At 41.2% G+C, this 15721-nt stretch overlaps 1 protein-coding gene across 1 annotated transcript in view; it reads right to left on the bottom strand.

Moving 5' to 3' along the window:
- LOC120051470 (electrogenic sodium bicarbonate cotransporter 4-like) overlaps positions 1-15721 on the bottom strand; it is a 48600-nt gene that overhangs the window by 15591 nt on the left and 17288 nt on the right. Inside the window, exons 3-12 of the mRNA XM_038998352.1 lie at positions 14474-14603; positions 13866-14026; positions 13466-13627; positions 13100-13180; positions 10550-10605; positions 8816-8973; positions 8290-8377; positions 7715-7869; positions 7417-7545; positions 349-523 (exon numbers count right to left, since the gene is read on the bottom strand). Of these exons, the coding sequence (XP_038854280.1) occupies positions 349-523; positions 7417-7545; positions 7715-7869; positions 8290-8377; positions 8816-8973; positions 10550-10605; positions 13100-13180; positions 13466-13627; positions 13866-14026; positions 14474-14603 (1295 nt within the window). The remainder of the gene's footprint in view (positions 1-348; positions 524-7416; positions 7546-7714; positions 7870-8289; positions 8378-8815; positions 8974-10549; positions 10606-13099; positions 13181-13465; positions 13628-13865; positions 14027-14473; positions 14604-15721) is intronic.

The following is a 15721-nucleotide window of genomic DNA, read 5'->3' as shown; positions in this document are numbered from 1 at the left end:
GTGTTGAGCTGAACAAATGGATTTAGTGCAGTCACTGTTCCCATCCGTCACACACATATATCACCTAGAGTGAGTTAGCTACCATACCATTTTTTTGGCTCATGTTCCATACTAAAAACATTCTTTAGCAAATCACAGACTCAGAATTTTTACAATTTGAATCAGTAAATTAACTAATTTTTAATTAATTCAAGGGTCATAAGCCCTAACTTGGGTACCAGTCTGTTTGTGCTAACGTTTCACTCATTTTACTCCGTAAATATGCCAAACTCATTGGCATTTGACACAGATTACAAGGGGTAGAATGTTAACACAACAGTTCTGGATTTCAGGCTACATCAGCTCTACCTGATAGTTGTCTGTGGCATCCCCCAGCAGGCCTCCGAAGGTGATGGCATTGGTTATGCAGCCCAGGTAGATGAAGAGGACTGCAGAGATGGACTGGATGTGGAAGCCTTCGTAGAAGTCACTAGGAAACCAGGGCAGCTTTCTCTTGATGTCCAGGAACAGACCTCCACAGAACCTGACAAAAACAGAGGCACTCTGGTAATGATGCAGAACCTGACACAGCTACAAACACTGTGGTCTCCACATAACCTGCCACAGACACAGGCACAGACACAAACCCTCTGGTTATGATGCAGAACCTGCCACACACACAGTCAATCAATCAAATGTATTTTCATAAAGCCCTTTATACATCAGCAATTGTCACAAAGTGCTTGTCACAGACACAAACACTTTGGTAATGGTGGTGCACATACTCTGTTTGAAATGCATTATCACCTGTTTTATGCATCACACGGACTCACTTCATTTCAGTCTGTCTGTCGTTTCACAGTGTGACAGGATGGGCCAATTGAACCGATGATGATTTAAAACTATAATATCAGGCCGATGAGGAATGGAGACGAGATTATCTTGGCTACACTCTTAGATTTTGCTATCTAGAACCTAAAAGGGTTATTCGGCTGTACCCATAGGAAAACCCTTTGAAGAGGTTCCAGGGACAACCCTTTCCAGGTACAACCCTTTGGGTTCCATGTAGAACCCTTTCCACAGAGGCCTCTACATGGAACCAAAAAGGGTTCTGCCTGGAACCCACATTTTTTTTCTCCTATGGGGACAGCCGAAGAACCTCTTTGGAACCCTTTTTTCTAACAGTATATTACTGAACGCCTGACCAGGAGGGGTCCATCTCAAGGTGTCCTTAAAAAAATGCACCCCTCTCCCCAGTGGCAAAAATATTTTCATATGACCCTCACCTTGTACTGTAAAATAAATTGAACACCCTCCACCTTCATAGAATTAACTCAAAATAATGTTTTACGACCACAAATAACAATAACTGTAGCGACCCTGTGCTTATAAACGTGGATATCTACTTTGCTTTTGTTGCCCAGTCGATGCCACGCAGGGCTATGAGCCAGAAGGTTGAGGGTTCGCCGACCACCACAAGAGCTCACTCTCCCTGCATGATTCATTACTTCATAATCAGAGCCGGTTGCAGACAATGAACCTCTATGGGTAAATCAGATTTTCAACATTTTGATGGCATGTTTATAATTATATAAAATATACTGTATGCAACAAATTTTCCACCAACACAACCAATAACGAAAACATACCGACACGGGTTGCGTTTTCAACACCACAATAAATAGACAAACAGAAAACACATCCCTCCCTACCTTGTAGGCTTACCCAGTATGGAAGGCTTGGCTTGACAATCTCTGATTGTCATTCAACTTTTTGGTGTTTTGGAACAGATGTCTATTTCCGTTCATCTAATTGCCGATGCACAGTTTGGATTGATTGATTGATTTTATTGTCAGTTAGAAAAATACATATATACATAATTAATTTTAAAAAGTGACCAGGACTGCACAATAAAGTCAGGGACTTAATTCCATTGTGGTCCCTACATTTGCTGCAGCATATGCAACAGTAATGGACTGCATGCATGTCTAATTTACACATCACCATCTGGCTTTCGGCGTTATGTTATTTTTTAACATACAGTAGCTACATCTATGGGCTTTTATGTTTTTCTGCCGTGCGTAATATGCGGTAGCCTATTTCATACGCTATGTATTGGATAATGGCACAATGATTTGGGCTTGGGCTCATAAAATATATTTAATGTATGGCTCATCAGGCTCAGGTAGCATTAGATTTCAATGTTCATCCCAATCAAAGCTCTAATCAAATCCAGACATATTAATATATTAATATCCTTTATATGAATGACACTTCCGGTTTGGGCGGGAAATACCGGGTTACTGTGAGAAAAGTGATTATTCTTGGGATGGAACAATTGAAAATACCAGGAAAATATTCAACCCTAGTCTGTAGCTTATTTTTTTAATGTTTGGGGCTGCTGGTGAACCATGATGTGCATTGCAAGCATAATCAAAGTCACACAGAACTAGCGAACTTGCCAGAGTCTTTAAGGTCACCATAATAGGTTGTCTATAGGTTTCCATCCAATTGGCAACAGATTTCACATTTACATTTTAGTCATTTAGCAGAGGCTAAGGAGGAGGGGGATTATTTAAGATTATGTTTGAAGATACTGTTCAGATGTTTTGGGAAGCTGGTTCCACCATAGGGGTGCCAGGACAGAGAAGAGCTTGGACTGGGCTGAGCGGGAGCTGCCCTCTCGTACGGGTGGGAGGGCCAAGAGACCTGATGTTCGCAGAACGGAGTGCTCGGGTTGGGGTGTAGGGTTTGAGCATAGCCTGAAAGTAGGGAGGGACAGTTCCTCTTGCTCTTCTGTAGGTCAGCACCATGGTATTGTAGTGGATGCTAACTTCGACTGGAAGCCAGTGGAGTGTGCGGAGGAGCGGGGTGACATAAGAGTTGATGGCACAAGCGGGTAGCCCAGCGAACAGTGAGTTTCAGTAGTCCAGACAAGAGAGGACAAGTGCCTGGATTAGGACCTGCTCCGCTTCCTGTGTGAGGTAGGGTCGCACTCTACTGATGTTGTAGAGCATGAACCTGCAGGAGCGGGTCACCGCTTTGATGTTTGCAGAGAACGACAGGGTGTTGTCCAGAGAATTTCATGCAAGTATTCTAAAATCAGCATAAAAATAATATGCACATTTCAGGGTTTCCTTTGGGAAAATTTGGCGCCGGACAACATGACATTTGAGAACTTTACCAGACATCCATATGCATTCAGATCCGACTTGGTGCAGCCAGCACCATCCATCAATAAACGAGGGATATTGGCCAAATGAGCCACATTTAGGCTACATGTACTTAAAATCCTCCTATAACAAATTACAAAAACACCATTCCTTGTGTTTCCATGTGTAGCATATGCAACATGTCAGAGGCTAATTTTAAAATAGGCTGATGTGTCCAATGTAAGATATTAATAATTTCTTTTCTGGCCTAGCAGCAGAGATAGAGAGATATGCCCGCAGCATGCTTTGACACCGACATACATTTCTTTATGTGAGATGGCTACTGCATCTGCTATACAGATAGAGACGTACAGAAGGAGGCTAATTCGTACATTTTCTATCAGAATATTTTGTATAAAGATAAGCATTATATATTTTTTTATTATAGTAGTAACTCTGGTAGGCCTGACACAGTCTTCCTCACCTCAAGTTCAACTGTCGGAGTCAGTTGGAGCACTGCTGCACACTGTCTTCATATCATAGGCTTGCAGTAGCTAAAGCTTAATAATAGCCACACCAAACCTTCACAAAAGTTTCTAAACTTTATTAGGGTAATATCAAATATAAGTTAAGCCATTGTTTTTGGGAAAATAGGAGTAGACTATTATGTTGTGGCAAACACAGCATTACAGTTGTAACTTAATTTGGCCAAAGAAAATGAATGAAACAGAATGAAATGAAACAAAACACTTGCGAACTGATTTAAACCTTCATAAAAGTTTTGAACAGGCTATATTGCAGCAATTAGGCTACCAACAAAGGCAAGTGCCTACCATACCCAGCAAATGACATAGGCTACTTATAACTTATCATAAACTATATATGGGGCACACAATTAAAAAAGACAGGTCAGATGGAATGTAGCCAATTAAAATGTTTAAACAGAATTAAACAAAACAGGTTTTGCATATTTAAAGAACTGGTTTCAATTAATATTCTGAACAAAAATATAAACACAAACACTAACACAGTGTTGGTCCCATGTTTCATGTGCTGAAATAAAATATCCCAGAAATGTTCCATATGCACAAAAAGCTTATTTCTCTCAAATTTTGTGCACAAATTTGTTTACATCCCTGTTAGTGAGCATTTCTCCTTTGCCAAGATAATCCAGCTGATAGGTGTGGCATATCAAGAAGCTGATTAAACAGCATGATCACTACACAGGTGCACCTTGTGCTGGGGATAATAAAAGGCCACTCTAAAACGTGCAGTTTTACAACAGATGTGCGGAGGAGCGGGGTGACATAAGAGTTGATGGCATAAGCGGGTAGCCCAGCCAACAGTGAGTTTCAGTAGTCCAGACAAGAGAGGACAAGTGCCTGGATTAGGAGGGAGCGTGCAATTGGCATGCTGACTACAGGAATGTCCACCAGAACTGTTGCCACATAATTGAATGATCATTTCTCTACCATAAACTGCCTCCAACGTTGTTTTAGAGAATTTGTCAGTATGTCCAACCGGCCTCACAACCGCAGATCCCGTGTAACCACACCAGCGTAGGACCTCCATATCTGGCTTCTTCACCTGCGGGATCATCTGAGACCAGCCACCCGGACAGCTGAAGAATTTGAGGAGTATTTATGTCTGTAATAAAGACCTTTTGTGAGGAAAAACTGTCTGGCTCCCAAGTGGGTGGGCCTATGCCCTCCCAGGCCCACCCATGGTTGCTCCCCTGCCCAGTCATGTGACATCCATAGATTAGGGCCTAATTACTTTATTTCAATTGACTGATTTCCTTATATGAACTGTAACTCAGTAAAATCGTTGAAATTGTTCCATGTTGCGTTTATATTTTTGTTCAGTAAATAGGCTTACAATAATAACAATGACATACAATGATAATAATAAAAAGGATAAAAAACGAATTATTATAAATAAATGTAAGTTTTAAAATTGAATCCTACATAAATAAGGAGTTGTACAGTACCCTGCATTCTTCTCATCTTAGTCCACTACAATATTAAAATATTATATCCCCCTCTTTTCACTATAGGCAAACTCTTTCTCCTCTATCTTTGGTTTTACTTCAATGAAAAGGGCCTCCATCTTTGAAATCAACAGTGGCCTAGGCCAAGGCTCCTCTCTTGCTCTCTCTCTGCTCAGAAGCAGGCACATGTGTACGCAAGGCGTGAGAGAATGGCGCTGAAGCGCAAATTCGGGGTGTCGGCTATGATAGACAACCTCTCCTGGACAATTTGGCCTGCTACAATGTAATTTATCAGCTTTTTATTTTTTATCAGCCAAATGCCAGCATTTACCAGCTAAGGGAAACCCTGGAGCATTTTCCCATCAGACTTGTGTTTCCATCAAATTGACTTGTTGCAGATAAAAGTCTGTGTGTAAATACCGCTCGGATTGGAGAGGAGGTAGAGCATGTGTTAAGCTTTCCTGAATAACCGGGCCTGCTGGGAGTATATGTGGCCACATTATTATAGGACAACTTGGGGGAGAATGATGATGTGCAACAGACAGCATATTCAGTATCAGCAGTAAAAAATACAGTCAGACTGGCCTGCTACTGTGTCTTTCTAGACCTTATAAACTGTTGAGTGGACCCACAACTGGTCTGTTATTCAAATTCTATTTCCACTGCAGCCTAGAGTAGGCTATAGAATGTTGTACTCACTTTTAAACAATAATGCAATTATTCATTGCATTGTGATGTTGTAGGCTAGTCTAGGTAGAATAATTGTATTGTTGTCACGTTCCTGACCTGTTTTCTGTTGTTTTTGTATGTGTTTAGTTGGTCAGGGCGTGAGTTGGGGTGGGCATTCTATGTTTTGTGTTTCTATGTTTAGGTCATTGGTATTAGCCTTATATGGTTCTCAATCAGGGACAGGTGTTTGACGTTTCCTCTGATTGAGAACCATATAAAGGTAGGCTGTTTGTTTGTGGGTGGTTGTCTTCCGTGTCTGTGTCACGGCCTCCCGGGTGGCGCAGTGGTCAAGGGCACTGCATCGCAGTGCTAGCTGCGCCACCAGAGTCTCTGGGTTCGCGCCCAGGCTGGGCTGGGTTCGCGCCCAGGCTCTGTCGCAGCCGGGAGGTCCGTGGGGCGACGCACAATTGGCATAGCGTCGTCCGGGTTAGGGAGGGTTTGGCCGGTAGGGATATCCTTGTCTCAGTATGTAAATAAAAAATAAAATGTAATAAAATGTATGCACTCTACTGTAAGTCGCTCTGGATAAGAGCGTCTGCTAAATGACTAAAATGTAAAAATGTAAAAAAATGTCTGTGCACCACACGGAACTGTTTCGTTTGTTCGTTCGTTTGTGTCGTCTGTACCTGTTCATGCGTTCTTCGTGTATATGTAAGTTCGTTTGTTCAGGTCTGTTGACTTCGTTTATTATTTTGTAACAATTGTCCCTAAACAAGATGAATAGGGGAGATTTTTTAGCTGTGTGTCTTATGTTTTCACTGTTCTTTCATGTGCAATGATACACCTGGCCTCTGCACTGCCTATCAGCTATTCCTATTTGTTCCTGTCGATTCATATAAAAAAAATTGATGCCGTTTTTAATGTTTTTATGTGTGTTATGATTGCTAGTTGGCCTATTTCAGATCTGGACAAATATCCACCTACCACTATTGTCACTATGAATGGTGGATAGAGGGCAGGATAGGCCGTTAGACTGTTAGAATATACTGACCTGTGGTATAGTAAACATTTGCACACGGAAAAGCACAATGCATATGGGAAGTACCAAAACACCTTCCTTTCTATTGGGGAGGCGCATGCAAGCGGATGAGGAAATATGTCTATGATGGAATAAATTATATAGTAAAACCTCCAAAGGAGCAAATGTAAACCAGGGAAAAACACACTACCCTCCCCTGTGCCCAATAAAAAAAAATACGCAACCCTCCCCAAAGCAAAGAAAAAAAGTTTGACAACCCTCCCCTATTTTGGACCCCCCCCCCCCCCACCCACCCCCACCCCCCAGTAAATTGGGATCTGTCCCTAATCCATCCACTGGGTGAATGTTCCCAATGTGAATTAACAAGAGACAGGACGTTTTCAAGCACATTTAGATGTCCCAATGTCTCTTTAAAGGCCAGCTCTAGTACCAGTTACACTCAAGTACTCTACCTCATATTTCAATTCACTCAGTAGCATTTCTCTCTTATCCTAGTTCAGACCCAGTTCCTTTCATGTTATCATTATTCCTAATCTCTTAACATACATGCAAAAGGTGTCAATCCCAGTCCTCAACCAGTAGCCTACCTCCCAGTGTGTGCCAGCTCCTCTCCCAGTTCGTGAGCCACTGGCATCTCCTCATCCTCAGCGTGGCCTCCATTTCCTCCCGCCGTACCGTTCGGCTGACCCAGCTCATTCAGAGAGTACACTGACTTCCTGTAAACAGAGGGAATACACACAGGAAGAGAAGTGTTGATGACAGAAATACTGAGAAGGACCTCATATCTGGGTCTTAGAGGTGACTTTTTTAAAGTGTGTGGAAATTATTAGGTAACGGAACTAACCTAGATTAAACTAGATTATAAAACCTAAATATGACTCCAACCTCTTGTCAGCCGTGGGCACCTTCTTAGGTGGCTCGATACGGATTTTGGGGTCCCACTCGCCGGGCGGCAGCACGATCACCTCATCCAAGAACTCATCTATACCTGCAATCAGATCCTCTCGATCTCTAGCCTTGTACGCCACATCACTAAAGAGCTGGGGGGGGCGGCGGGGGGGGGGGGGGGGGGGGGGGGGATGAGAGAGAGAGAAAGATAAATTATTATTATTATTATGCACTGCACAACGTATCTGATATTAGGGCCTGTCTTGTCCCCTCATAAAGTAATGGGATGCAAACCCTGGGAACTCTTCCTAATTTATGACCGTGGTGGGACTCTGTTCAAAACACCTGTCTTTTATGGTGAAATAACAGGCTGTTGCCTGTCTGACATTCAATGTTTTTTCCCATGATAGTGACAGGAGAGGCTGACCGTTACCAACAGCAAGCCATGGTGGCCTCATTATCAGTATGTAAAGTCCACACATTTTTGGCTGACTCAAGTTGCCAGACAATCAAGCCTGTATTTCCATGTCATCTGTATTCAAGAAAAAAAGGAAACATTGACAGACACTTACGTCATCCACCATTAGAGTAGCTATGGCTCGACCGATCTGATTATAGGACTTGGCTTTTCCTGTGGGCCCCAACAGAATAAACAGGAATCTGTGGTAGTGTGGGGAAAAAGGTACCTCAACAATGGCTCACAAAATGTCAAAAGATGTGCTCACATGGGCATGAGAACAGATACAAAGGAGAAAGTAAGGCAGCAATTATTTACAGTATGTGTAAAGTATGTTAGACCACAGACCACATTTTGTACATTTTTGTCATTTAGCAGACACTTATCCAGTGCGACTTACAGTCAGTGCATTCAACTAAGGTTAGATTAGGTAGTGTGGATAAAATAGACACCTCAAAAATGGTTTAGGGCTCACAAAATACATTTGCATGGGTATAAGAACAGATACGGAGAAAAAGACGAGAGACAGAAAAAAAGAGAGAGAGAGCGAGAGAAACACACAGATAGACAGACAGAGAGGAGTAAGGGGTAATATGAATAGACATGGTAATGTGTCAGACAGGCAGGCAGACAGCCATTACCTGGTGGGCACAGGAACCTCTGTAAGTCCTCCCAGAGTGGTGGCCTGTGCCAGGCGGACAAAGGCTACAAAGGGTTTATCCAGGAAGTCCACCTCACCCACTAGCACATTTGATGCCTCAGCATCTCTAGGGATCTTTTTCATGAACTTATTCCTTAGCTATTGAGGGAGGAAGGGAGTCAAAAATAGTTGATACATCATGGCATATACTGTATGGTATGGACACTGGATTTCTTGTCAGCATAACTGAAAAAACAAATTTGAGGTGAAACTGCATCATATTTTCAAGTTCAAGTCGTAGTTTTTTTATATACCCACATAAATATCACTATATGACACTAATAAATTATTCAAATATGACAGTGAAACCATACAATATGTGCTTATAATAGATTTATCCTTCTTGACATTGTCATTGTGTTCTAACAATGCCTTTAGGCTTCTATCTATCCACTCAATGATCTGTTTGAAAAACATAATTACATTTCACCTCACTACTCTTCTGGCAGCATATGTTTTTGCTGGATAACAAAACTGGTCTCTGAGCGTCAATTCTAATTCATGTAAAAAAAAAAAAAAATCTAAAATCCAATGTAGCCTGGGACTTGAATGTGTGAAAGAAACGTGGCCAACGGTATCACTAGCATACTGGTACATGATTTGAATGAATGTATGTATGTATGTATGTATGTATGTATGTATGTATGTATGTATGTATGTATGTATGTATGTATGTATGTATGTATGTATGTATGTATGTATGTATGTATGTATGTATGTATGTATGTATGTATGTATGTATGTATGTATGTATGTATGCCCCTACGTGTAGTATAAAGCACTCAACCATAGACTAAACAGTGAGGGCAGTTTAAAAACATTGGGATAGCCTGGAAGCCAGTCTGTTTTTGCTTTACGCTAGCCAAATAGATGCAGAAACAGTCAAGTACCCAGAGATGTATTAATTCACATATCTACTGAGTTAAACCCAACATATTTGTCCAGAACATTATCTCAAGACAATTATTTGGGCATAAAATTGTCAAAGAGGCATCCGTTTCAACCCAATGCTTAGCACAACACGCCTGACCCATCCTCCATCATTCACAGCATAATAACCCTGCTAACAATGGAATTCTCCTGGATTTAAAGAGACCGTCTGTCTCACTGGGTTTAAATTCTCCTTTTAAATCACCCTAAGAAAAGACTGAATTGTGAGGCAGCCTGCTCCCAACTGCTCTGTGACACTAACACTAAAACGAACCCAATCAAATATTTTATGAGAATTATAACAATGCTGACTCTCATCGGGGCTCCCATGGCAACAATGAAATACAACTGCAATACAAATCCTTTGCAGCATACACCTGCTTGCCACACTTAATTAAAATGTATATGTAAAATTCTGCACATTTACTGGTTAAATGGATTTTGAAAATTCGGCACAAACACATACTGTATGTATACACAAACTCAACACGTTTTGCCATTGCAAAAGAAGGAATATGAATTCCTACAAACACTCTGGTTGCAATTCAATCAAACATCGTTGCGGAAAACTAATATAATTTCTGCACAAAGGAAGTGCACATTTTAAGTAATGTAACTACCCTAAATTAACTTAGATTAGAAAACCATTAGAAGACAATAATTCTGTAAAACCTGCAGTTTCGCTCCGCAAGGATGTTTGATTGAATTGAGCCTGCTGAGTTGTAATGTTGCGTTAGTGGGTCACCTGGTCTGTGCTCAGAGTGTCTGCAATGTCATTCATACTCCTACTATGGGCATGACCTGTAAAGCAACACAGTACATGTGAACAATTTATCATATCAATGTTGAGGATATGGAGAGTGTTCTATGTATCAAAGACACGTGTAAAAATCAACTGAGTTTTTCTTCTTCAAATGAAATGAATTCATGACCTGAAGAGGATTAAATATGATCATTTCTCCTCAGAATCTTTTTAACAAGGAGGTGCTGCTTAGTATGGCTGGGGAGGAGGCTAGGAGGAGTCAATGCCCCCCTTTGGACTCTTTTATTAACACCTGTAACTGCAATTTCCTGCAATCTAGAGCAAAAGATGAGCTTATATGATAACAAATAAAGTAAAACATGCAGTACCAGTCAAAAGTGTGGACACACCTACTCATTCAAGGGTTTTTATTTATTTTTACTATTTTCTACATTTTAGAATAATAGTGAAGACATCAAAACTATGAAATAACACATATGGAATCATGTTGTCACCAAAAAAGTGTTAAACAAATCAAAATATATGTAATATTTTAGATTCTTCAAACTAGCCACCCTTTGCCTTGATGGCAGCTTTGCACACTCTTGGCATTCTCTCAACCAGCTTCCCCTGGAATGCTTTTCCAACAGTCTTGAAGGAGTTCCCACATATGCTGAGCACTTGTTGGCTGCATTTCCTTCCCTCTGCGGTCCAACTCATCCCAAACCATCTCAATTGGGTTTAGGTCGGGTGATTGCGGAGGCCAGGTGATCTGATGCAGCACTCCATCACTCTCCTTCTTGGTCAAAATGTCCTTACACAGCCTGGAGGTGTGTTTTGGGTCATTGTCCTGTTGAAAAACAAATGATAGTAGTCCCACTAAGCGCAAACCAGATGGGATGATGTATTGCTGCAGAATGCTGTGGTAGCCATGCTGTTTAAGTGTGCCTTGAATTCTAAATAAATCACTGACAATGTCACCAGCAAAGCACCCCCACACCATCACACCTCCTCCTCCATGCTTCACAGTGGGAATCACACATGCGGAGATCATCCGTTCACCTACTCCGCGTCTCACAAAGACACAGAGGTTGGAACCAAAAATCTCAAATTTGGACTCATAAGACCAAAGGACAGATTTCCACCGATCTACTGTCCATTGCTCGTGTTTCTTGGCCCAAGCAAGTTTCTTCTTCTTATTGTTGTCCTTTAGTAGTGGTTTCTTTGCAGCAATTTGACCATGAAGGCCTGATTCACACAGTCTCCTCGGAACAGTTGATGTTGAGATGTGTCTGTTACTTGAACTCTGTGAAGCATTTATTTGGGCTGCAATCTGAGGTGCAGTTATTCTAATGACCTTATCCTCTGCAGCAGAGGTAACTCTGGGTCTTCCTTTCCTGTGGTGGTCCTCATGAGAGCCAGTTTCATCATAGCGCTTGATGTTTTTTGCGACTGCACTAGAAGAAACTTTCAAAGTTCTTGAAATTTTCTGCATGAAACCTTTATGTCTTAAAGTAATGATGGACTGTCGTTTCACTTTGCTTATTTGAGCTGTTCTTGCCATAATATGGACTTGGTCTTTACCAAATAGAGCTATCTATTTGTGTGTTGTTGTGTTGTGACCTACCTTGTCACAACACAACTGATTGGCTCAAACGGATTAAGGAAAGAAATTCCACAAATTAACTTTTAACAAGACACACCTGTTAATTGAAATGCATTCCAGGTGACTACCTCATGAAGCTGGTTAAGAGAATGCCAAGAGTGTGCAAAGCTGTCATCAAGGCAAAGGGTGGCTACCTTGAAGAATATAAAATACAACATATATTTTGATTTGTTTAACACTTTCTTGGTTACTACATGATTCCGTGTTATTTCATAGTTTTGATGTCTTCACTATTATTCTACAATGTAGAAAATAGTAAAAATAAAGAAAACCCCTTGAATGAGTAGGTGTGTCCAAACTTTTGACTGGTACTGTATATATATATTTTTTTTACTTCTTTTACTTTTTTACATAGTGGCGCAGCGCCTCTCTTACATTCTTTAGGGAGAACCCTGTAGTATTCTATATCGCTTCAAACACATCTAAAAAGAGAGCGGCAAATAATTTGATATTTAAAGCTGCAATATGTCACTTTTTGGGTAACCCAACGAAATTCACATAGAAATGTATGTTCTAGATCTGTTATTCTCATTGAAAGCAAGTTTCTATATGCTATATGTTTCCCGTTCTTAAGTTTTGTTTTTGCGTCTTTTACTTTTGGTTTTGTACACCAGATTCAAACAGCTGAAAATACAATCTTTTCAGTTATGGAAAATATATTTCATAGCGTTTAGATGGTACAATGATTCTCTACACTATACTTGCTTGTTTTGTCATATAAACTGAAATTAAGCAAACTACTAGAATTTTAGCAACTAGGAAATGGAGGAGCGATTTCTGCAGAGTGCATCTTTAAGAGCGATTACAAGAAGTCACAGGAAGAGAGCGTGAAAGAAAGAGAAAAAGAAACAGACAGGCTCTAGAGAGATGATGAGAGAGAGACTCACGCAGACGACCATAGCCTCCTGATTTCATGCGTAGGTCCTCTGTGGAGCGGTTGAATGCGGCCGCTGCACCTGGACTACGAGCTGAGGAGGAAATTCAAGTAAGGAAGACAGGAGACTGTTTGAGGAGATAGACTATAATGTATCCTTGGGGATAAAGTTGATTTAATTCAACTGAATAAAACTGAGAGGACTGCATACATTTTTTGTTGTTGATAATTTGCAATTAAAGAAAGTATAAGAAAGCCTGTGCAGTGGGCATAATATATATATTTATGTGTATACGTAGGCTACAAATGTAAACCTTCGGAAGTACTCTAATGTGTATAGGGATACCGATGGCCATTCTTGACCATAGAGCAGAGGGACACTCACGGGCACCACCACCGCTGGCCTTGCCCATGTCAGCCAGAGAGCGGTGGATGGGCTTTTTGGTCTGGTGCCTGTGCTTCCTCAGGAGGACAAAGCTGATCTTCTCTCTCAGGTCAGGAGACAACATGCCCTCGTCTATCTGCCGCTCAATGATTTCATCTGCAGGAGAACGTTGTCTTAGTACTGTTTGTAGTATCACTCACAACCAACAGTTAATGTCCTTGTTGGTACCATAATGCCTTTCCTGTCAACTACTGGATGCTGCTAGCATCACTGAAATACACTGCACACACTAGGCTAACTGTTAATAGTACTAACTCTAAACATTAGGTAAGAATCACACAACACTTATTTGGCATGCATTAGCGCTCTGTAAAGGGGAATTTGTGATGCTCACCAACTATCTGAGGCAGTGAGTATCCCTCCAGATCCAGCACCACAGTGCCGGTCTGTAGACAGGTCCTGAGCTCAAACAGACTGTGCAGGGACAGGGTGGACACATGGGGCTTGCTCCACCTCTCTCCTCCGTCCTCCACCTTCTCCTCAAACTTCACCCACCTGCACCCCAGTCCAGGGACAGAAAGAGGGCATGAGTTGGAAGGGACAAATCACTCACGTCGAAACTGGTATGATGTAAACACTGACTGCTTGTCTTGGGAATGACACATGTCAACAATCAGACATTCATTCATCATGCATGCCATAATAAACATGAAATTCATGACAAAATTGGTGGGTTCTGGAATGACATCTGTCTATGCTAAAGGAATGGGATAATTTGTTCTATGAAATGTATTTTTGGTATCACCATACGCACGTTAAAATATAAATGAGCCTACACTACAGGTGACTCAGAAGTTCATAGCTAGAACTATAACATAGACCGTCAACTTCTTGGCATGAACCTGACAGGCTTGATATTGGCTGTCAAGGCTGGCTTTTACCGTATGTTTCTATTATGTTTCCGTATGTCTGTGTGTGTGTAATCTATGGGTCAGAAGTCACCTAGCAGACTCTTTCCACTCCAGCTCGTCTCCGTCCTGCTGCAGCGTGTCCATCTCAGTGAAGAGGGTGGGGTTGGGCATGTCATCGTCCTCTCCCAGGATATAGCGGAGACGCTCCGCCGCAGGGGACACTGGGACAAACACACACACGCGTCAGACATCATCACTGCTTGACAGACTCATATTTACTCTGGAGATTTTTGACTTTTGTGGATCTGAAATATCAACATGCTTAATCTCTTCCCTGTGAGCCCACTTATTAAGCGGGGAGTTCCAAGCAATGGGGCAACAACAGATGGTGATGATTACATTACCTAATATTTAAAAAGGTCAAGCTGAATATTTGAATTTTTACTGGGTTGTTATAATTCCTCACAGACAGGGATGAAGGGATGGTAAACTGAAAAATGTAAGCTGATCAATTGGATCAGCAAGTGTAAAAACTTGTCGTTCTGTCTTACCCTTCACTTCAATGGCAATGATCTGATCTTGAGCTTGACAGCATTTCTATCAATCCTACAGGAACGTCTGTGACCAGAGGACTTGATCTCTACCACGAGGTGTCGATGCTTAGGCGAACTCAGCGACCTGACAAACAGTTCCTTCACAAAGTATTCACATTTTGTTGTGCTACAGCTTGAATTCAAAATGGATTACATTGATTTTTTCCCTCACCCATCTACACACATTACCCCGTAATGAAATGTTAGCACATTTATTGAAAATGAAATACAGAAATATCTCATTTACGTAAGTGTTAGAGCCATTTCGATGTTAGAGACTTATTTGGGTTGATTTATGAAAGATATTGAAATCTATTGAGAATGCATATTATTGTAGAAGAATGTATGTAAACTGTTCATTATGTTAAATACAGTATGTATATTAGAAGCCTTTTATGGATGTTATTGTGACACCAGGTGGGCACCTATGGTTTACCTGTAAGAATAGAGAATGAGGGGTTATGGGCAAAAATGGTGTCAGTAACTCATTAGGACAGGTGTTTGCGCTTGATGGAAGACACCTAGTAGAGCTATAGTTTTCTACTTATGTAGTCGCTAAGGTTCCAGATGATAAAATGCCACATCTATGGAAACCCATAAGGAACCAGACCTGTATTTAGGTGTTTATAGAAGTGGCAATTTAGAATAATGAACCCTAGCCACTACATGTCAATACATTTGGCAGCAATTACAGCCTTGAGTCTTTCTGGGTAAGTCTCTATGAGCTTTGCACACCTGGATTGTAC

Source organism: Salvelinus namaycush, chromosome 1, assembly GCF_016432855.1.
Source record: "Salvelinus namaycush isolate Seneca chromosome 1, SaNama_1.0, whole genome shotgun sequence".
Lineage (NCBI taxonomy): Eukaryota > Metazoa > Chordata > Actinopteri > Salmoniformes > Salmonidae > Salvelinus > Salvelinus namaycush.
Note: the sequence above shows the minus strand (reverse complement) of the source record. Positions and strands in the feature narration are given on the sequence as shown.